The 21,873-nt window shown below is 39.1% G+C and overlaps 1 protein-coding gene across 1 annotated transcript in view; it reads right to left on the reverse strand.

Moving 5' to 3' along the window:
- Positions 1-8,012: 8,012 nt before the first annotated feature.
- Positions 8,013-21,873, reverse strand: part of SLC17A8 (solute carrier family 17 member 8) — a 28,780-nt gene continuing 14,919 nt past the window's right edge. Inside the window, exons 4-12 of the mRNA XM_080565347.1 lie at positions 20,425-20,539; positions 19,875-19,962; positions 17,131-17,217; positions 16,226-16,365; positions 14,452-14,601; positions 13,503-13,635; positions 12,049-12,159; positions 10,543-10,670; positions 8,013-9,891 (exon numbers count right to left, since the gene is read on the reverse strand). Of these exons, the coding sequence (XP_080421473.1) occupies positions 9,553-9,891; positions 10,543-10,670; positions 12,049-12,159; positions 13,503-13,635; positions 14,452-14,601; positions 16,226-16,365; positions 17,131-17,217; positions 19,875-19,962; positions 20,425-20,539 (1,291 nt within the window). The 3' untranslated portion in view covers positions 8,013-9,552. The remainder of the gene's footprint in view (positions 9,892-10,542; positions 10,671-12,048; positions 12,160-13,502; positions 13,636-14,451; positions 14,602-16,225; positions 16,366-17,130; positions 17,218-19,874; positions 19,963-20,424; positions 20,540-21,873) is intronic.

The following is a 21,873-nucleotide window of genomic DNA, read 5'->3' on the forward strand; positions in this document are numbered from 1 at the left end:
CCTAAATATGAGTTGCAACAGAAACCTTTGAACAGCATGCCAGTAAAACGGACTGTATTGCAAAGAAGCTGATAAAGTCTTATTTGGAATATTGTCAATATATTCCAGGAATTTAACTGTATGTAACTAGATACTTTAAGCTTCTTGAATGTTATAAATCTTTGTTCCGTAAATAATGCTCTCCCTTATTTCTTCAAGTGGAAAAGCTTGATCTATAATGGCCCAAATAACTGTATTCTTTTCTGAGGTTGCCAGCAAAAGTGGGCAGAGACATGATGATTTCTGTAATAGGAATGTCAGCCAGCAAGTGCTGAAATGAAATGAGACCTTCACTGCCTTTACACCTGACCTTGGATTACTTCAAGGCAATAACTGAGGTGTGAAAAAGCACTATTTTCCTGTAGCCACCCTTCATCCCTCCACTTAGTATCACAGTGTAACAGTATTTTAGCAATCTACTTCCTAGTCCGGATTTTTAGAAGTGAATTAAAAATTTATAGTGCCTCCATTTTTTATTTTTTTTTATTTATTTTTTTCCTTATAAGGTGGATACTCACTCAGTTCTTGCTGAAAAATTAGCTGTTCCCTAATGCAACATGGGGGAAAACCAAGGGTAATTACAGGTCTGTGTGCAACTGCTGGGCTCTGATTTCATTGGGATACTAGAGACATGGTGGGATAGTTCACAGTACTGGAGTGCTGCCTTGGATGAATACAGGTTCTTTAAGAAGGGCAGAGCAAGGCAGTGAGAAAGTGGAATTGCCCTGCATGCAAGAGCAGGAGGAATGCTTGGAGGTCTGCCTTAGAATGGAGTAGGGTGCTATGGGAGACGGTGCTGAAAGACTATCAGGCTTGTACAATGACAGGTCTCTCTTGGTGAACAAGGGGAGAGCTTTAAACTTCACTTTAGCAGGGCTTTCAGCACTGTCTCCCATAGCATCCTAATTGACAAAATGATGAAGTACAAACTGGATCAGCACACAGTGAGGTAGATAGGAAACTGGAGAAACTGTTGGTCTCAAGGAGTTGTGATCAGCAGCATGAAGTCCATCTGGAGGCAGTCATTAGTGATGTACCCCAAAGGTCAGCGTTGGGGCAATAATATCTTCCTTAATGGCTTGAATGATGGGACAGAGTGCACCCTCAACAGCTTTGAAGAAGATGCAAAATTGAGAGGAGGTGTTGATACACTGGCTGAGTGTGTTGCCATTCAGAGGGGCTTTGGCAGGTTGGAGAAATGGCCTGAAAGGAATTTCATGAAGTTCAACATAAGGAAATCCCAATTCTGCACTTGGGAAGGAGTGACCTGTGCATCAGTAAATATTGGGGACTAACCGGCTGGGAAACAGCTTAGCAGAGAAGGCCCTGGGTGTCCTGGTGGGCAACAAATTGAAGATGAGCCAGCAATATGCCCTCATGGCAAAAAAGGCCAGCAGGTCAAAGGTGGTGAAACCTCCCATTAGCCCCAGTCAGACCCATCTGGAGTGCTGGGTCTAGTTCTAGGCTCCCCAGTACAAATAGGACACAGACTTGCAGAAGCAAGTCCAGTGAAGAGCCATGAAGATGTTTAAGGTGTTGAGACATTTGATATACAATGAAAGGCTGAGAGAGCTGTGTCTGCTCAGTCTGTACAAGAGAAGGCTCAAGTGGGATCTCATCAGTGTGTATGAATACCTGAAGGTGGGAAGTAAAGAAGACGGAGACAGACTCTTCTCAGTAATATTCAGTGACAAGATGTTGTTGTTTAATACAGCAGGCAGCTAAGTATCACACAGCCATTTGCTCAATGCTCCCCCAACCCAGTGAGATGAGAGAGAATTGAAAAAATAAAATAAAATTGCAAGAACTTATGGGTGGAGATAATGCCAGTTTAATACAAAATATAGAGGGGGGAAAAAAAAAAGGAAAAAAAAAAGGGATGCACAGCACAATTGCTCCCCGCCAGCCAACCAACGTCCAACCTGCTATGCTGAACCTAGCATAGCAGGGCAGCAGGAGAAGCTCAAAAGTCCTTCATTTAGTGTAAGCATTGCTCAGCAACAACTAAAATGTCAGGGTGTTATCAACGTTATTTTCTTCCTAAATTCAAAACACAGCAACATACCAGCTACCAGGAAGAAAATTAACTCTGTCCCAGCCAGGACAAGAAGAAAGAGGCATCAATTGAAATACAGGAAAAAACATTTAAACATAAGCAAAAAAATATATTTCATTGTGAGAATGGTTAAACACTGGAGCAGATTGTGCAGAGAGGCTGTGGTGTCTCCATTTTTGGAGATACTCAAAACCCTACTGGACACAGTCCTGGGCAGCTTGTTCTGGCTTACCCTACTTTAGCAGGGGGTTTGGAATAGATGAGCTCTGGAGGTCCCTTCCAACCTCAATTGTTCTGTGGTGCTGTAATAAATTATGTATTTTGGAGTAAGCAAACTAATTAAGGTCCCTTTCAATAAGTCCCTAGCTACAGAAATGCAGCTTCCTGAAGAAAATGTAGCATCACAAAATAAAATGCTAAGCCTACTTACACTTTGGGAGGCACACCATGTGCTGAAACTCAAATTCCACACAAATTTGACAGCTTTAATCATCTTTAGTTATTTCATAATTTCTTTGGGGAAGGACTATTGAAAAATATTGCTGAAGGAAAAAACTATGCTCCCTAAAATGTTTCAAACAAAACATTCCTGATGAGGAAATCTACATGTTTGTTACGTTGGGTTGGAGGGCTTGCTGAACTTCAGCTGTTAAAACTATTTGATGGCTCAAGGAAACAACCATTGATTCTTGAGCGTAACAAGTGCCTGTGTCTTTCAAGAGTAAACTCAACCATTGACACAAGCCAGAGAACAGCCTGTTAGCAAACTTCTCCTACGTGCCTTTTTGAAGAGGCAAATTCTTTTCTAAAACTTTGGGGAAGTCTTTCTCAATAATTGGCTCAAGTCAACACCATTTCATCTCTGAAAGATATAAAATTGCCCAAGAACAACTGCTAGATAATCCTGCTGCCTGAGCCATGGCATGTGATAGTCAGCAGCCTAGTGGGCTTTGAGCCTGACCTTACCCGTCTTGTGCATGCCACAATTTGAGGGGACTCCACAATGTTAAGGAAGAGCAGAGCCACCAGTGCAGGCTGAAGTTATTCAAGCTCCTGCATGGTGGGGCTACGGATATGCCCTCCCACTGCACATATGGATGCACTGCATGCAGAGGTGCACAAGGGCCACAGGCGCAACTCAAGAGCATTGAGCTGGACCAGGAGCCCTGGGGAAAAAAAAAGGAGGCTTAGCTTTGGATACAGGTTAGAAGAGAAGGAACTATCAGCGGGCTGCACCTTGCCAGAAGTAAATCTAGCAGCAGTGGGTACTGATCAGCAAGAGGTAGCTTTAAGCTGTTCACAGCTTTTAGTAAAGCTGGGACAGAGATTGGAACTAGGACAAATGTTCATGAACTATGCAGAAATGGACTTGGAAACACCAGCTGTTTCTCATGCTCTTACAGTTCCTGTAACCAGTTCAGCCAACAAGGGTAGGGCACAGAGATCCTGACTGCAGTTTCCCTCCCAGTTTTGTCAGTGACTTTGCCCCTCAGCTCTGTCCAAGGGTGGCGTTCCCTTTGTGCACTGGCAGAGCAGACAGCGCAGGGCAGGCCAGTGCAGCCTTGACCTTTGGCCAGCCAGGGTAACACTTCAGCTACTGCTGCGGCTGCACTGCTGCTGCAAACAAGAGCGTCAGACCAAAATGACCCTCCTTTTGGAAAAAAATAAAAAATGAAAAAGAAAAAAAAAAGAAAACAAAAAAACCACAGAAGTTACTAAAAAACCCAAACTTGTCTCATGTACTGTTTCACGAGGTGGCAAGGGTCAGGAGAAGCCACTGGTAAAAACAAGAACATACACAATAAAGATAAGGTCCACTGCAATTGTAGCTATTTTCTGCTCCATGCCCAAAGCCCTGTAAACACTTAATTTGCAGCCAGTATAGAGCAATGGGAAATGGGAAGTGAACAGTGCAGGACAGAGGATATTGCATTCCCTTGCTAAGGGAAAACCTACTTTCTAGGGTTCTCCAAGCTGACTCTGCCTGCCCCATATGACTGGATTATTCCACAGGAGTAACAATATGCCCATTCATGTTGATTGTCCTTCACTTGTTTTTCTCATTAAAGGTAATGTCTTCTTCTAAATTCAGATTACCCTTTAGTACTATGATTTTCCCTTCCCATTGTGAATCAGCAGGGATCCATAAGCTGCTTATAACCCCTGCAAATTTCTACCAGCACAAACTACAGAACTGGTCGCTGTCAGGATATAAATTGAGTCTCCGAGGACATCTTTCTTTTGATTACACACATGGAGAGGCAGCAGGGAACAAGCAGATGGGATCAAAGTCCTCTCCCTAAAACAAGAGAAAGCCCAATTCCCCTTATCTTAAAGATGGCATCAGCAAGTTTCTCTGACTAATTCCCCCACTGTTCATTACAGCTATGCCCAGCAGAGAGAAAACACCTGGCACAGTGCTGGCTATGACTGCCAATTCCTGAGAGTACAGCTATCTTTATTGGCTACCTTAAATATTTCCTGGTTTACAAAAGTTGTTCTCTTACTGAAGGTGGTGCTCCAAAGATTCATGACAAACCTCTGGGCAACCATAACTCTGACCTAATGAAGATTTATTTTTCATGAGTTCTAGTTTGCCTAACACATATTTAACTGAGCTGCCATGACCTGCTCGAAGGAGCTCTAAATTTGTGGTGTGCTAGAACTGAGCCTAAAACAAGGAGCAAAGTAGATGCCAATTTTCTACAACAAGATTCCGAGCTCTGGCTTTATTGAGCAGATAAACCCAGTTATAGATAAACAACCATAGTCTGTTGGCTGCTGCAGATATCTAATACACTAATTAAATGAGAGGCTAAATGATTCAAGCTTTTATTATGAGGGAGACTTAAAATATCCAAATGGTTTGCTCTCAGGGAAGAAATTGTTGGCTCTCATTGTGTTATTTCAAAGATAGCTCAGCATGAAGAAACCAAATCTTACTGCATTTTTTACATATATTCCTCATTTTCCTCGTGCAATTCTGCATATAGAAGAGCTGTAAAAATGCTAGGCATTATAAGCACTAAATCACAAAAAGTTTGAGATAAAAAGGGGACAATTTTTGCTGTCACATCTAAACACTCTTATCAACTGGATGTTAAAAAATAACTGATATCAGTATGTGAGTAATTAAAAGCATTTTTAGAAAGAAGCCTACCAGACTTTCTTCTGCATATACACATGGAGCTATGTAGTGCGAGTTGTGTTATCTACACAACATAAGCATTCATATGGCGTAAGAATGAGGGGTTTTGAATCTCTCCGTTTATTTATTCCTGATTTCATGACAGTTAAACTTTGAAATCAGACCTGAGTGGATCTCCCTGAACTTTTGTGCCATGCAGAATATCAGGTTTTGACCCATCTTGTAGGTTTTGAACTCAAAAATCTGCAAAACACGAAGTTCTGTTTCTGGAATTTTGATGCTGAATTCAAGCCCTTCACCAGCCCTCTGTCTGCAGTGTCTCTCAACTACAACTTGCGTTCGCTTTTTCTCTTTTTTGCTTTCTGCTTTTTCATCACACAGAATGCTCATTCCTCTCTCTTAAAATACAAATAGTTAAATAGCGCTTTCAAATTAAGGTCTTCAAAGGAGAACGGGAAGTAAGAATCTTTTTTTAACAGAATTTTCCTTTTAAAAAATCCTTAAAGATACAACTAAACTTAAAGTTCTCTGCAACTAACTGACATCAGGAGTCAATTGGAAATATTCATTTAAAGCCATGACACATTTTGCATGACCTTGAATTAATTTTTGCCTTGCTACTTTCAAATTAATTATGTTACACACATGAGACTCCTCCTGGCACTTTGCTAACATCTGGATGTGCTTGTTATGTATTTTACCCAGAAGTCTGTATGCTTTTTTGGACCAAGTGATTATTTCCCTGGGTAAGTTTCTACTCGGGTGAACTTTCATCGTTTCTGTCATTAATTTGTCCCTTCTTACTACAAGGAAAATTTCATTTAATGCTTACATAAATGTAAGAGGAGTATTAACTACCATTAAGCTTCTGTTGTGGTACCTGGAAAAAAAAACAGGTGTCAAGGAAGTAATAGCTGCAGCTTTGTTAAGAAAGACCAGTGAACAATTTACACCCAGGACTTACTGTGCTACTTTTCCTCTACTCAAATTATTATTTTGTGGCCTGTCTATTTTGCCGTTTGACATTGAGGAGGGATGTATCTTCCTCTAGCTTGATTCAGATCTCTTTTCTGATATAAACCAAATCTTTCTTCCTTCTACAATCAGAAAACTATTTTCAAATCAAACACTGAGTTTACTAGTGCTGTTTTATATTTGAAAATGTGAAGAAGCAATTTTTGACATGGGGAAAGAAAAATCTGCAAATAATGCAATAACTGAATTTTAATCAAAATAATATTTCTTAGAAAATATCATTTGGGTTATTTGCATCCTTTAACATTAGAGCTGCAACTTTTTAGGAGTCAGCTTAGGGTTATGTCAGTTGTTTTCTTGGTTCTTTAAATGTTTCAAATTCTAACATATTTTAAGAAGACAGTTTTAGCAGAAACACCCTCAGTGACTGTGTTCTCTCAGATCGCACAAGAGAAGACTCTTGAAGCAGATTGCAGATAAAGAGATCCAGTAATCCTGGAGTTGTGAAGCCTATTTAATCTCAATAAATTGGCTTCATTCTTGGTCATACAGTAATGTGGAAGCCACAAAGTAGATCAAACAGTTGATTAAGTAACAAAGATTTCCAGGAAAGAAAAGTAACTTCAACCAGTGCTGGTGTTTACAGTTTATGCAATACAACAGAAAATTTTAAAGCAGATGAAAAGGAAAGGGAGAAGGCCCAAATATCTGAATGTGATTTCCGGAAAGCCGTAGCTTTGCAGTACATAAATAACTTCAGCTTCTCAGACATAATACTGTGCCAGTGGAAGTTACGTTTAGAAAATAAAGTGCTTATATGCAAAAGCTTGTTCAAAATTTTTTGAACCATTTCTTTCAAGGTTTTAAGTAATGCTCAACTATTCAATGAAGTCAAACATTTTCTGAACTAAATCAGTGTGGTCTGTTTGTGGATATGAAATGATTCTTCCACGCTGTACCAAGTGTCACTTCTGACAGCTGTGATGCATATCTATGTCAGCAAGAAATAGCAGCTACACTGACCACAGAGGCAACCGAGCTCTCATGTTTGGCTATATCTGAAATTTTCAGGATGTTTGTAATTCTTTGTCATAATAAAAACATTCACTCACTTTGTGTTCCTCCTAGTGAAACAGTAGTGTTAGCCCTCTTTATTACTTGAAAAATCATTGTGTGGTCTTCTCTTACTAAAGCTAGTTGATTCTCTTCCTCTTTCCTCTCTGCCAGATTATAGTTAAATTCTTATATTAAATCCTTTCATAATGCTGTTTTCCAGATAAAGAGTTCCTGTAGTAACTACGTATAACATGATTGAAGATGGAAGGAGAAGCTGTCTGTTTTGTGCATATGCAAAGAAGTGGCCTTCTTTTTATCACAAGATGTGATGGATGTTGCAACCTAGTTTGACATCAGCTGGTCCAGCTTTTTTGATATACTGGTGAGAGCATTTGTCCGCCTCCTGCCACTTAAATCCCCAAATGTTGACTATCACCTGCAAGAAAGATTATATTTTCCTGTATCTGTTCTAAAAGTCAATAGTGAAATAAACAACTCTAGTCTAAACTGAAGTGTAAAATTTTGAATAAATATCTATATATATATTTGAAGAGGCTTATTAATAAACCGCATTGTGTCGAGGTAGGATTGCACTGTACCATAACAATGCTCATATAATTAAATTAACTGATAATACCAATTAAAAATCCTCATCGAAATGACATTAGACATGCCTTCACCTCACTTTACTTCTCATCCATATATACTGTTGTAGATTGGATTTTGCTGGGTAGGAAATGAAGGAGTGATACATAAAGAGAATTCACTAACTTCCCAATCTCCGTGTTTAGTTACATTTGTAGGGAATATAAATCATCCACAGATTCAAATGAATGTACAAGTGTAATTCCACTCATAGTATTCAATTGTGCTTCAACAAAACAGCAAAATGAATATTAGAAATATTCTCATCTTGTGTGCATCACAGTGGCTATATACGGTACATGAGAACAATAATAATGAAATATCACAAAGCACATCATAGACTAGACAGAATCGCTTTCACTTGATTTAATGAGGCAACAATAATAATGTAAGACAATTTAAATCATATCTTACTGAAATTCTCCATTCTGAAATGAATAGTAATGCCACAGTGGGTCTCTGAGTTGCAGCTAACTGTTTGTGATGACACAGCATGCTCCACTGGTTGATTCTAAAACGTGTAGGAAAATGCTAAAGCCACTTTATATTGTAAACCATATACCTATAGCAAAATAAAATTACTTTTAGACACAGATATTCTGTTAACTCTTAGATGGTACAGTGCTTCATTTGTAGCAACAGTGAGACTGTGGCATAGATGAAAAAAAAGTTATAGATCCAGAACTAAAGACTTTACTTGTGTAAGCTCATTTGCCTAAATAAAGATTGTTGGGGTTGACACAGGAACTCTATCATTATAATACTAGAAAAATATATTTAAATGACTTCACAATAATGAATTGAGTGAGAAACCTAATCCCAGCAGGATGATGATTTCCTTTCATAAGGATTAATAATATTACATCACTAATGATGATTTTGTATTCAAAATTATTTCATGCCGGCACAAAATCTTTGGAGGGGGACAAATCTCACAAGTATCCATTTTATCTCCTTATCCAGACCCTGTGGACTATCCATATAAAGCAGACTGATGATCAATTTAAAGGAACTGTTGAAGCAATACTGTGCCATCTTTGCTATATGTTCCTCTTCCTGTTGTTGAGTGACTATTAGTAATTAATTAGAGCCTCATGTCATAAATCTTTTTTTCCCTCCACTTTGATCTTTTGGCATGAGCTTGCAGTTTGACATGGGTTAAGCAGCTCAAATGCCAACCTACAAGAATCCTAAAAAGGCAAAACAGGGTCCCTCAGGGCAAACTCTCACACTGCTAGAGCCCCAGTAACCACATATATCACTGTGGATCCACCATTTGATATGACATTGTCCTTTCTCTGTTCAGATGAGAAGGTGAGGGCACTCATTGCTCCCACAGTCATAGGCTTCCACCAGGCAGGATCTTTACCAGGGCTGTTCATCTCCTACCAGGCACAGGAGCTTCTCCCAAAGGGATCCAGTGGCAGAGTGAAGACCTAGTGTCACTTCTCTCAGTGCCACTGTTAAATATCTTCTACACTGCTAGAAGGGAATTACCACTCCTTGTGTCTGGGCACAAGGCCAATTTTACACAATTGAATAAGAAAATAAATATGGATACCAGATGATTTGGGGCAGCTAGGCAGAAGGGGAGATGGGACTAGCTGCTATACAAACCTTACAATTTCAAGTACTATGACAAATCTTGAAAATTTCCATTTTCATAATGGTAAGAAGTCTGTTCTTCCATGTCTTGAGTTATTTGCTTTTGTTTTCTCCATTCCCTTCTCTGTACTTCACTGTTTTGACTGGTAGCACCATACATTTTCTTTGGACTTACAAAAGTTTCATTGTTCATCTCAGTTTCTTCAGCCAGTTCATCTTGATCAATTATGCCACATTTCTCTTCATTGAGATTTTCAGGGTCAGCCCATTCCTGCTTCTCCCCAGAAGCAAAGATAGCATAGAATATCACTCCACTGTAATGCACCAAGGCTGCAATCAGAAAGACGTTTTGCCATTCTTCACGGGTCTGAAAGAACAGTGCAGGTCTCATTAAGTTTGCAGTAAAAAGAAATATTAATGTGTGAATTGGACCATGAATTAGCACATACTGAACAATGACTGTGATCATTGTTTGATTCCTGATGTTACAGATAGAAAAATATATGAGATGTATTGTGAAGATTTTTTATTTCATAATAATGGCTAATACAATAGAAAAATGTTGGGTTTTGTTATTTTGGTTTTTGTTTGCTTATATTTTAGCACAGTGAAGTTTCTCTCTGCAATGTGAAATATTCATGGAGTTGGAAAAGCTGAGCTCTCACTAAAAACTGAGTTAATCTTAATCGTAAATCAGTGATTGCTTAGGAACCCTACCAGAGTTGCATTGCAGAGGAGTTTCCCAAGTCGGCCCCTTAATCATTTCCTAGTAGAATAGATATATTGCAGAGACTCAGCCTGAGGTGGTATAAAATAATATCTCCCTACACAGATAATCAGTTTTTAATAGCTGAGAATCTGGCCCCTGCACTGTTGTAGAAGTGGACTTTTAAAATAAACAAACAACAACAGAAAGAAGTTGCAGAGATTGATGATGAAATGGGGTTCCCAGAAAGCTTTGAAATGTCTTTTGCTGCATAATGTAATCCTTTTCCTAGAAGACATGGAGAATTGTTACCTTATGTTTTGTCATTGCACCAACAATGAGTGGGCACACCATGCCTGACAGCGTCCCCACGCCATTGGAGATCCCCATCAGAATGCTGGCGTAACGCGGGGCTATGTCCAAGTGATTCACGTTGAATCCTACAACACATAAGAGAAATAGTCAACTTTGTGCTACCAAGCCAACAGGGTTTTCTCCAGCCATTCTGGCTGAACAAGGCGGAAACAGGTAGGAAAACACATATAAGGGTAGTATTTTTTTAGTGATAAAGATGGAAGATACATTGTAACTCTTTTCTCTTTTTCAAACACCCTTTTTTCCCCACCTATGGGGACCATGTTGTATGGAAAATATAGTTTATTCTTGCTTCTTGGTAGTGGGAAGTCCCATCTTATACTGAAACAATGCACTCAGCAAACATTTTTAATTAGGAAGTGAAGGTCTGATGTTTGTTTGTCTGATGTTTTTAAAAAAGTTTTCTTTTTATTTATGTAGTAGTGTTTTTTAAATACATTTTCCAATTCCTTAAAGAATATTTTAACAACATACTGAAACAAACAAACAAAAAGCCAACAACAAAATCAGGATATAAAACAGTAAGAAAATTAATTACCCTGACTATAGCATATCTTCTGGGTAAATATTTCATTAAGAAATAAAAACAAAGAGTAAAAATCAGCTCAGATAATAATCGTGCGTTAAGTAATGAAAATTAGTCGTATGAACCATGGATGATCACAGGAAAGGGTGATGAATTCCAAATTCGTAGGATTCGTACAGTAAAAAGCTGAGTGCTGGGAAAATTCTACAATAAAAATTGATTGATAGAAATGGCCTGCCAAGCAAAAACCTCATAACTGAGTAGCACAACTATTTCCCATCTGTGTAATCCTGAGAAGACTGAAGACCAGCAGTTATTTTGCTGGTCAGTTTTGTTCATCTCCTTGGCATTTTCCAGCTGGTGGGCTTCCATTTTCATAAGAGTTATGTTATTTTTTATAGCAGAGGTAGTGTTGGAGCTACAAAGTCAGTCTGAGACTGGCAAGCCCCATGCAACTGGCAGAAACAGCTGTTCTGGAGAAGGGGTGGTTATAGGACACAACAGAGGTGGAACTGGCCTAGAAAGAGCAAACTGGCAGCTACAGTTGGCCATGGGGTTGCAACCAGTACCCTTTGAGTAACTATTAATTCCAGAGTAATTCTTTCTCCCTCTTTTAAGAGATACCCTTTATGGAAGGATAAGAGGTGTCCAACACCATAAATAGGCATTAGAAACCAAACAGCACAAAGCTGTTGTAAAATGGAAACAATATAGAGCAGGTTCTTTCAAAGATTCATATTCTACATGCAACATGTTTCATAGATATAGAAATAAATTATTCCTGATCTAGGAAGTAGTAGGGAATACCCCATAAACAGCCATGCTAAGAAGAAACACAATAATAGAAATTATGATAGTGACAACAGTAACATCACTTTTATTATTAATAATAAAATCAATAGTAAGATTATTCTTACCTGAAATTGCAAAGCCACTGAAACCTACTGCTAAAACCAGAAAGGAAATAGCCACACCTTTTGTATGAGAATAGCCAACCACCAAAAGCAAGGTTGCTTCCATTCCAAAGCCTTCAAATTAAACACATGGGAATAAATTACATTCTAATTGCTGTTAGTCACAGAGATACCATTAAGGTCTAGCCAAAATAGTAGCTTAATATGACTCAAAGTTCTGTCATATCTTAAAGCTATTCTTGAATATACTTGGCAGCCTTGTGGATTCACAGGAACATTTAAATATTTATTGTTGAGAATATACTTGCAGGAATATTTTAATTTTTTTTTCTTTTTGTTCAGAATATACTTTTTACTCCCTGTTGTTGTATAAATGACCCAAGGAACAGGGGAAGTTAATTCATCGAGCAGTAAAGAGAAACAATGAAAAAGTGATTCTGTGAAAAGCAATGTAAAATTCACAGAACAAAATACATGACAGGGTAAGGAGAAAAATACATTTTGCCTTCAATTTCTTATGGCTGTAGTGATGTGACAAGTTCTTGGCAGATGGAACAAAAGAGTATTTTTCAGATAAGTGTTTCATCAAGACAATAGGACATGCCTGGGTGTCACAGGCAACTTCTAGTCTCTGGCATTACTGGAAACTATCATTTTCTAACATGTAACATTATGGTCCTTCTGTTTATTTTTTTTGAGTGACACTGAAAGTACTCCCTGAAAATACAATGAATAAATAGAAGATGAGAATTCTTTGTGAAGATGTATAGCCAAACTGTGTGGCATCTCTGACTGCAGGCATCTCTATTTCAGGGAGCCTGTGCCATCCATAAATAATGCAAGCCAGGATCTGGCACAGGAGCATGACTCCACAGGCTATCTGGCTTCAAATTTTTGCTCTAATTTAGTATATCCCAGTTACATGCAGATGTCATTGATTTTTCAGTTCTAGTGACTAAACTAGAAATAAATTATTTTGTGCTGAGTAAAAATGAGTCAGTCCATCCCCCACTTTTCTTTTACATGACATCTCCAGCCTAAATTTGTCAGTGGGCTCCGCTGGAAGTAGCACACAGGAACACAGCTAGTTAATGCAAAGCTGTATCCACTGGGAAGGGGTCTCTCCAGCACCACAGGACATGGGTAGCTTAGTCAATACAAATTTTCAGAATGAGACCTGTTTTATCACAATCTCATCTGAGCGAGTCCTTATTGCCTTTCTAATTATTAACAATGCATCTTGCCTCCTCCCTTTGTAAAAGGATGTGCCTGATGGGTAAGGATTTACAGCATGAGGACATCTAACATCTGCTCTCCATTAAATGTTTCAGATTAATCAACTGCAAAAGTAAACTAGAATTTTTTCTCTTATTACAATAAAATGTGGACCAAACTATGATATCTGCATCAGGTGCAGCACACAACTGTAATATTGTATTTTCAGAATCCAGTAGTACCTCCACAATTCATGACCTTCCTTACAGTGGTAGTGGTTAAAATCTTCCTGCTCCGTAAGAAGTCAGCTAGCTGCCCTCCAATGGGTACGATGATTGTCATGACCATGTGGGGAACTGCAGACAAAAGGCCAACCTGCAATTAGACAAACGAGTGCTTACTGCTGATATACTTCCTCAGGATTTAGGGGGAAAAGATCAAGAACTGTATCTCTTTTCTTCACCTTTTTTTTTCTTCCCCTCTCAGACACATTTTTAGCATGAATCTTTGTGTGGATTATGGACCCTTCCTCCAAGAGGACCTGCAAACAAAATCTGGGTGACCTTAGGCTACCTTTATCCCAGCTTTAAGGATTTCTAGGAGCTTGAGAGACTCCAGCATGCTCCCATCCAGGTAGTACCAGCTTTTCTCCCAGGTATTTCCCAGCTCTGAGTCCTTGTGCCTATGCAACGGACACAGGAAAAGGACCCAAGCTATAATAAAAAGAAAGAAGAGAACGCTGTCTAAAAAGTCTGGAGCTGGTGCTCCAAAGGAGTTTTTCCTCTTTCCAACGACCAGCAAAGGAGCACAAGTCTGCTTTAATTTAGCTAGTTAGAGTAGATGCCCAAAGCAGGGTGATGTGAATACCTCCTCTTGGCCCAGGAGGAGAAGCCAGAGCAGAAGTGAAAATCTGGCAGGTAACACTAAACAAAATGTGCATTTCTCTTTACTTACCTGTTGTTTTTGATTATGTGTTTCTTTTTTATCAATGAAAGTAACTTTCCTGTTCTTTCTTTTTGTTAACAATTTGATATTAGCAAGCTTTCATATCTATCAGATCAGTAAAAGCATGCCATCCCAGCTACTGGGAATAATCTACTGAAATGGCTCAAGAGGGATCTGGAGATCCTCAAGCACTCTGGATCTCCTGTGGTGGGGTCTGAAGGTCACTGCTTCGTCTCAGATGTTTACCTTGCTTATTGCAAATCCAAAGACCTCTTCAAAGTAAGCAGGCTGACTTATAAGGAGCAAATAAAAGGTCCAGCTTCTGCAAAAGTTCGCCACAATGATTGCATAAACTGGCATTGAAGTGAAAAATCTTTTCCAGGGAGTACTAAATTTCTAGGAAAAACAAAAAAACAACAACAAAACAAAAGGCATTTTTGAGTAGGCATAAGGCAGAATGAAGAGATGAGTATCTTTTATTATCAGGACTATTCAGTATATTGCATCCAATTTACAACAAAAAATGGATGAAAAGATATGTCCTGAATTAGTGGTTAAAGAGAGGCAGAGAAACTTTCTTGGAATAGATAAGATTTTTAGGATTACTACTGTACTATTATTGCTCTGTTTACTGAAATTACAAATGGTCTTCTGAAATCCCATAGCTGGGATAACAGGATCAATCAGAGTCAAAGAAAACTAGATAAAATATTGTGCTGTTCCCAACTCTTTGATATAATGAGGTTTGAGACATTCCAGCAAACAGATTATGAAAAAAGTATTTTCCAAGCTAAAAAACACCTGCTAGCACAGCAGCAGGCAGCTTCAACCTATTTCATTTAATTCAGCAAAAAAAGTCTGTGGCAGAGCATTTAATTTATATAACTTCTTTTTGGCGTTTCCAGTTTCTATTTATGCTTCAGTATTCCATACAGCAGGAAAAAAACAAAAATGAAAACAAACAAATAAACAAACAAAAAAAAAACACTTCAGATTTCACTTGAAATAGAATTGAAACCAGAAGGTAAACCAAGTAACTATGGCAATACACATTAGTATTCATCTTTCATTAAAATTGTAGTTGTGTTCTACAAGCAACCGTCTGCCTGCAGACATGTATGAACACATGATGGTGCTACTAGTGTCCTCTGCAGTAAAACCACTGTACAGCAAGAGCAAAAGCATGACCAGGAACACGTGTGTGTCTCCAAACAAAACCTGAGTAACTTCAGCCAATTTTCAGGAGCATGCCCAAAAGGAGTCTGATACTTCATACTTTCACCAAGACTGTTATCCAAAACATGTAGAGGAAAGAGTTTGGAGTTATTTTTTTTCATAATGTTCAAGACTAAAAGCCAAGAAGGGAATGTATATCAAGAAATATCATTGGTTTTAACATCTAGCAAAAAAGTGTAACCTAAAGGAACGGAGAGAATTGTGATAGGAAAATAGGATTTTGCTTTTAAGTTGGCAGGATCTTCCAGATCCTCTTGGAGAGAGAAGTCTTAAAATAATGCACTGAGGTACTGTGAGAGAGAGCAGGGCAGAAATCCTGGTCTGAGCTCTCGGAATTTCAATCATCCTTGGCAGGAGCCCAAAAGGCAGATGGATAATTTAACAACTGGATTCAGCTTCTTATTTAGGTATTTCCATAAGCTTTGTTTTTTTTAAACAAACCTGGTAATTTTTTTATTTTTATTTTTAACTAACCTGGTGATTACTCAAGATCAGGAGATCAGAGTGCGTTGTTCCCTGCTCTCCCCACTCCTTTCCCCTCCCTAGATCGGGTGTGCTCTATAAGTCAAGAGATGAAACAGCACTACATGTTTTGCCTGTTGCTGAACTTCTCCAGCTGCATGAGCTTGATCCTGCAGATTTCATAAGATGAAAAGCCCCTAAATATCAACACAAATAGCTTTGCTGTTCTTATGAAGCTAACAGTATCCATCCCATTATACGCTAGCATTGTGCAAAGTGCTCATAAATTATAATCAGCCACTAAAAAGCTTTTTTTACTTACGTTTGCACTAGCTAGGTTAGCTCCTTCTCCAATACTTGTTTCTATATATATTCTTTCTTCACTGGTTATTGTTGGATGTGCAGCAGGGCTCTCATAGGCGTGAAGCAGCCAGAACAAGTACCAAACTATCCCAAACATTCCTGGAGAGGCAGGAAAAGCAAAGCTTGGTTTTAAAAGCTAATAAAGTCATACTTCAATATCTACAGGCCTTGAAGTTTGTTTCAAGAGCCAAATAAACCAAGTCTGCATAGAAAATATGCTAAAGGAAGGAAGAAAAAATGATTCCCAACTCTGTGTATATTGTATGTCATTTGAGTATTCTGTCACTCATGTGACGTGGTACATATGGGACAGAGAAAAGGCAGAAGCAAAGTTTCATGTGGGACCAGGAGTAGGAACTAAACAGATTCATCTTAACATTGTCACACTCTGCATACAAAGACTTCACAATCAGATTTCAATGGCAAATCTTATGGTGCATTCTGTGTCTCCAGAGAAGACAGAGAAAACCCACCTCAGCCACATGGGGCAGATTTCTCAGAGCAGAAGGTTTCAGAGGCATTAGGCTCCCCGCTGGCAGCACATGCTGCCCCACACGCTGTAGCATGTGCTCTGGGACACGAAACACTTGAGTGTTTGTGCTATGGAGCAACCTGCACAACTGCATCCAGTTCTGTCACTGGGTGACCATGGGCTGTAGTCTGGCCTTTAGAATTTTAAAACATGCTACAATATACTACAAAACAAAAGTCTTAGAAGCTGCAATAAGTAGAGAATAAAGTGGAAGATCCATTTGTAACCACTTCACTCCCCAGAATGATTTTGATTCATACCCTATACATAGACTTAATAAAACTGCTGGCAGTACCAGTCTAGGAGAAGAGATCCTTTGTTAAGCAACTCACCATAAATATAAAAGACTGATGACCATCCTATATACTGTACTAGCACACCTGCCAATGGCATGGCGACCACTGCACCTGCATAAGACCCTGAGGAGAAAAAGGGTGAAGAAGACATGTCAGCAAAGATAGATGAGCCCAGTCTTCACTATAGCCAGTATAGGCAGGTGCACACAGGGGCAGAACTGGAGGGATGCTTCTGTTTGAGCAGCACCTTGTTTTCTTTTGAACATACATGATAGGATATGTGATAGAACTGTGAAATTTTGCTTGGGATGGTGAAAAGGACTCGCCCTCAGTGGGATGGGATCACCCAGCTCATTTTGCAGCTAGAAGGGCTGTGTCTGTAAAATGGGTAAATGGGATTCACAAAGCTGACAGTGTTGGCGTACAACCATTCAGGCATGTTTTATAAGCTCAAGAGGAGAGTCCCTCCTAACCCTGTGGCACAGAAGGTAAAGTCCAGAGGAGCCAGTGGCCCAAGTTTCAAAAGCCTTCTTGGTGTCCAGAAATCCCAATGGCTGCAGATATGCCGAGAAGCTTGTATTGTGGCTCTAGTCCCACCACCTAACAAGCACCATGAGTGGCGGGAGTGTTCAGACCAACCATGAGTCTGTTTAACCATGTTTAGTTCATGTCAGCAGCATGGACAAACAGCTGGAATATATAGCCAAATATTGTCAGGAAAAAGAAAAAAAAAAAAAAAAAAAGATAAAAAAGTGGGCTGTGCCAAGGTTTTCAGATTGGGAAATATGTAAAATTGGTGAAACATATTGCTGAGTGACTTGCAGAAAGTGCTGAGTATTTAAATGTTTGGCAAGGAATTTCCATGAAGATCCAAAGGTGAATTTATGTAATCTGGACATTTGATTTCAGTTCAAAACAATGCCAGTGGCTTCACATATGAGACGTATTGCTTTGAATTATTCCAGAGAATCAGATAGTTTTTGACATTATTACGTGCTTTGTTAATGAACACCTTTAACCTAAAACTGCTGGCAAATGCAGAGGAACACCTCAGTCTGTTCTTCAGCAAATACTTCTCTGCAATCAGAAGTGACCCTTCTCCTTTGTCTCTGTGTAAGTCAGTGTTCTTGCAGCAGTAGCAAAGCCCCAGGCAAGAAAATAGAGAATCAGGGAATGTGTTTCCTAATTTTTTCATTGTTCCTCTTCACCTTTCAAGTGTAAGAATTGTTGCTCTGTAGAAACTGAAATGGGTGCTGAGCTACAAGGTAGATCTTCCTCTACCCAGTGCTAGGAATTCAGCATTGAGGGTGGAGGGTTTTCTTTGGTCTGTTCTTATGCAGTAATTTGAAACCCGTAAATAATCGCTATATCCCGGAGTCATTTGTAGAAAAATAAAATTCCCACAGTATTAAAGAAGGCTTTTTTTCACATTTTACTCTTCTTTTTACCTTTCCACATGTATTTTAGTGCTGTATTTTCCCAAGACTTCCAGTTCCCCTGCTAATGGACAGACTGTTTTTTCCTGTGACTCTTACATTTTCTATTGAATATCATCTCTAACAGCCATTTATCTGCAGGTGGCTTTATCCTACCACCTACATTTGTTTTTATTGTTTTCTACTCCTCCATTCTGACCTGCTCACTCTTCAAAATATCACTGTTTCTGTTTTTTGTTCAGTATTATTAGACACTGGCTCACCTGTCCAATTTCACTTTTACAAATGGGAAAGGACACCAAATACAGATGATGAGTGTGTCTTAGAGGATGAGAAATGACAGACTGAATTAATGAGTAGTGCCTTTTCCATCACTCCCAACACAGCTCATCTGAAATTGCAGGAGAAACATTTCAGCTCTGTACTCCACATGTCTGGACCTTTTAGGGTGAGAGTTGAAGGAGTACATTTTGTTTATGCTTTATCTTCCTCCCATGTAGCCATCTACACAAATCTAGCCTGGAGTCAATGAAGAGATACTAGCATTCACAGTTTTCTCTGGAATTAGCAGCCAGACAGGCTCACCAAAAGAAGAAATGAAAGGGCCAGTAAGGTGTGAGAGTCACAGTCATTTTTTCTAGCAAGACAATGTGGTGGTGCAGAGTGACCTGCAGCGTCTCTTTTCAAAAATTGCTACCCAGGGAATGGAATTAAAAGAAGAAAAAAAAATTACTTTTTGTAGCGTGGCTGTGACCAAAAAGAGAGTATCCTTGAAGAACAAGGTGTAAACCTCAGTATTTTTCCTGCTCCCTGTTCCATAACAAGGTTTATGGTTCTTGCCAGAGGCTAGAAAGATTCCAAAAGGAATGAAAGAATTTGATTTCTCCCATCTTTCCACTGGGTTCCTCTCCCCAGAGTCTTCTCAAACTTCCCACCAACCATCTTTTAGAAAGTTGGCTGTCAACATTAGAAAGGAACCCAGTAAGCAGAGCAAAGTACAAGCCTGACCAAGTCCTCAAGTCCTTTAAAATAATCATTAAGTGCATACTTGATTAGAAGAGTCAATCCAATACATATAACAAATACAATCCCTGAAGTAATTTCTCTCATCTGACATCTCTAGACTTGTTTTACTTTACTATTGGAGTCATTTTGAGGATTGGTTTTAAATAATAAAGGGGGTACATTAAAAAAAAAAGAAAGAAAAGACTCGTTCCTGAGCTCAGAGTGCAAGCTAATGTGGCCATGGGCAGATGCAGCAAAAGGCAGAGGGTTCGCATTTCTCTTGTAAATCATAAAATGACTAAAATATACGTCTATATACTTGCAAACCTATCAACTTACCACAGAATGATGTGGTTGCCAACCTGCTTCTCTCCAGTGGAGGAGCCCACTTACTCCACATCCCATGGCAGGCTGGGTAGGTGACACCCTGTTAGACATTTCACACATCATATGATTTGCTTTCACTGCATTTCTACTTCAAGCAGTTGCTGACACTGTCAACCTGTCTAACTGTTTGTCACCACGGAACTATGTAGAAATGGTTAAGTAAGTCTGGAAGACCTTCATTTTTGCAGTATGAAGATGGTAAACTTACTTGAATAATAAGTCAAATGGTAAGGTGTGCTGGGGTAAAAATGCTGTTTAACATGTGCCATGGATGGCACAAATATTCTAAGCTAGATAAAATTCCAGCACTATAAACCTAAACTCTTTATCTCTTTTTAAGATAAACTTAAAAATATAAATTAGCATGATTTTAAAATATCATCCTAAAAATACCAATGGAAAAAATGAGTACCAAGTAAAACTGCAGAGAGATCAGAAAACCTGACCAAAATTTTTATAATGTTTTAGAACCAAATCTCCCAAAAGTGGTGAGTGTTCCTACCTCCACCAGACCTTGCAGAATTCTTACAAACATCACACAGCCATAATGTACTCTTGCTGCAGAAGGGATGAACATGTTCAGTGTAGATGTTAGAAAAATAGCTGCTCCAAATACCCTTTGGGAAAAAAAAAAAAAGGTAGCAATAGAAGAGAATATAGTTATTATCTACTTTTCAGACTGTACTTAGGTTCAGTCTCAAAGACAATCTCACCGCTGCCCACCAAGTCATAAGCCGTTTTATTATTAAAAGGGGGTAAGTCCCCATAATGTCAATGCATTTTTTCCCTGAATGAAAGAGGAGTTTAATGTACACAGAAACAAAGATTCTGAGTTTGTTTGTTTGCTTTTTCTTTATATCAGAGAACTAGGCATGGGTGTTTTTATGCCAAGAGCTGGTAGCTAAGCTGTTTATATGAGACCTGAACTGTGAGAAGCACATCTATCCTTGAAAGTACTTGAATTCAGTTATATCAGTAGGGTTTAACTTAAATCAAGTAAAGCCTAATGTAAGTACCTTTCAGAAATATGTGAGTGTGCTGATTATTTTCACTTCCTGCTGCTAAAACAGAACAGAACAGTTTAAGATTAACTCCTTTCCAACATTAGTTCTCTAAATAATAGCAGCAAGTGTCCTTTGTAACTATGGCATAGAAGAGATGTTTCTACAAGAGGGTTTCTACGAAAACCATGATATAAATATTTTGTTATCCTGCTTAGGAAGAGCACTTTCTAGAGCTGGGTACAAGTCTAAATGCCCCTGAAGCCTATAGCTTTTGGGAAATCATTTGCAGTTTTCCAGGTATTACCACCCATTAGAGAAACAGGCAGCAGAAACCTCTGTGTGGTAGTTATAGATCTGAGCAGCATCACTGAAACTCCAGGACAGTCAGAGGCCCTGGGATGACACTCAGAGCTGGGTCTGCCTCGTTTACCACAGTCTGTGGGAGCTCTCCCCGCACGGACTTGGGGTTTCCTAAGTTTAGCCAAAGAGTGGTGCACACTTACTGCATTGTGTCAATAATAAACCATAGTGACAATAGACATGATGGACAGCTGGGACACAGGGAAGTCATTGCAGTATGAGATGGGCTGCAGGCTTGCCAGGCACCGATGCTGAAGCGCAAGGAAAAAGCATCCCTGGGTGCCCACATGTTCCCTTATATAGTTCATAAAAGGACATCTGGAGAGCTGGGGCTGTTGCACCATGGAAAACACCACTGGAAACCAAGAAAGAGACTGAGAACAACCTTTTGGAACAACCATTTAAATTAATACCATTAGGAATTTTGAGCTATATTTGATTTATTAGAATCATAGAATCATAGAATATCCCAAGTTGGAAGGGACCCATAAGGATTTCATATATATTCACACCTGGCTGACTGAAGGCTTGGTTTCCTTTCTGTACCACAAATGGTCTTCAAAAGCTGTGTCACACACTCTGAATAT

The sequence above is a fragment of the Anser brachyrhynchus genome (assembly GCF_964034855.1).
Source record: "Anser brachyrhynchus genome assembly, chromosome: 1".
NCBI lineage: Eukaryota > Metazoa > Chordata > Aves > Anseriformes > Anatidae > Anser > Anser brachyrhynchus.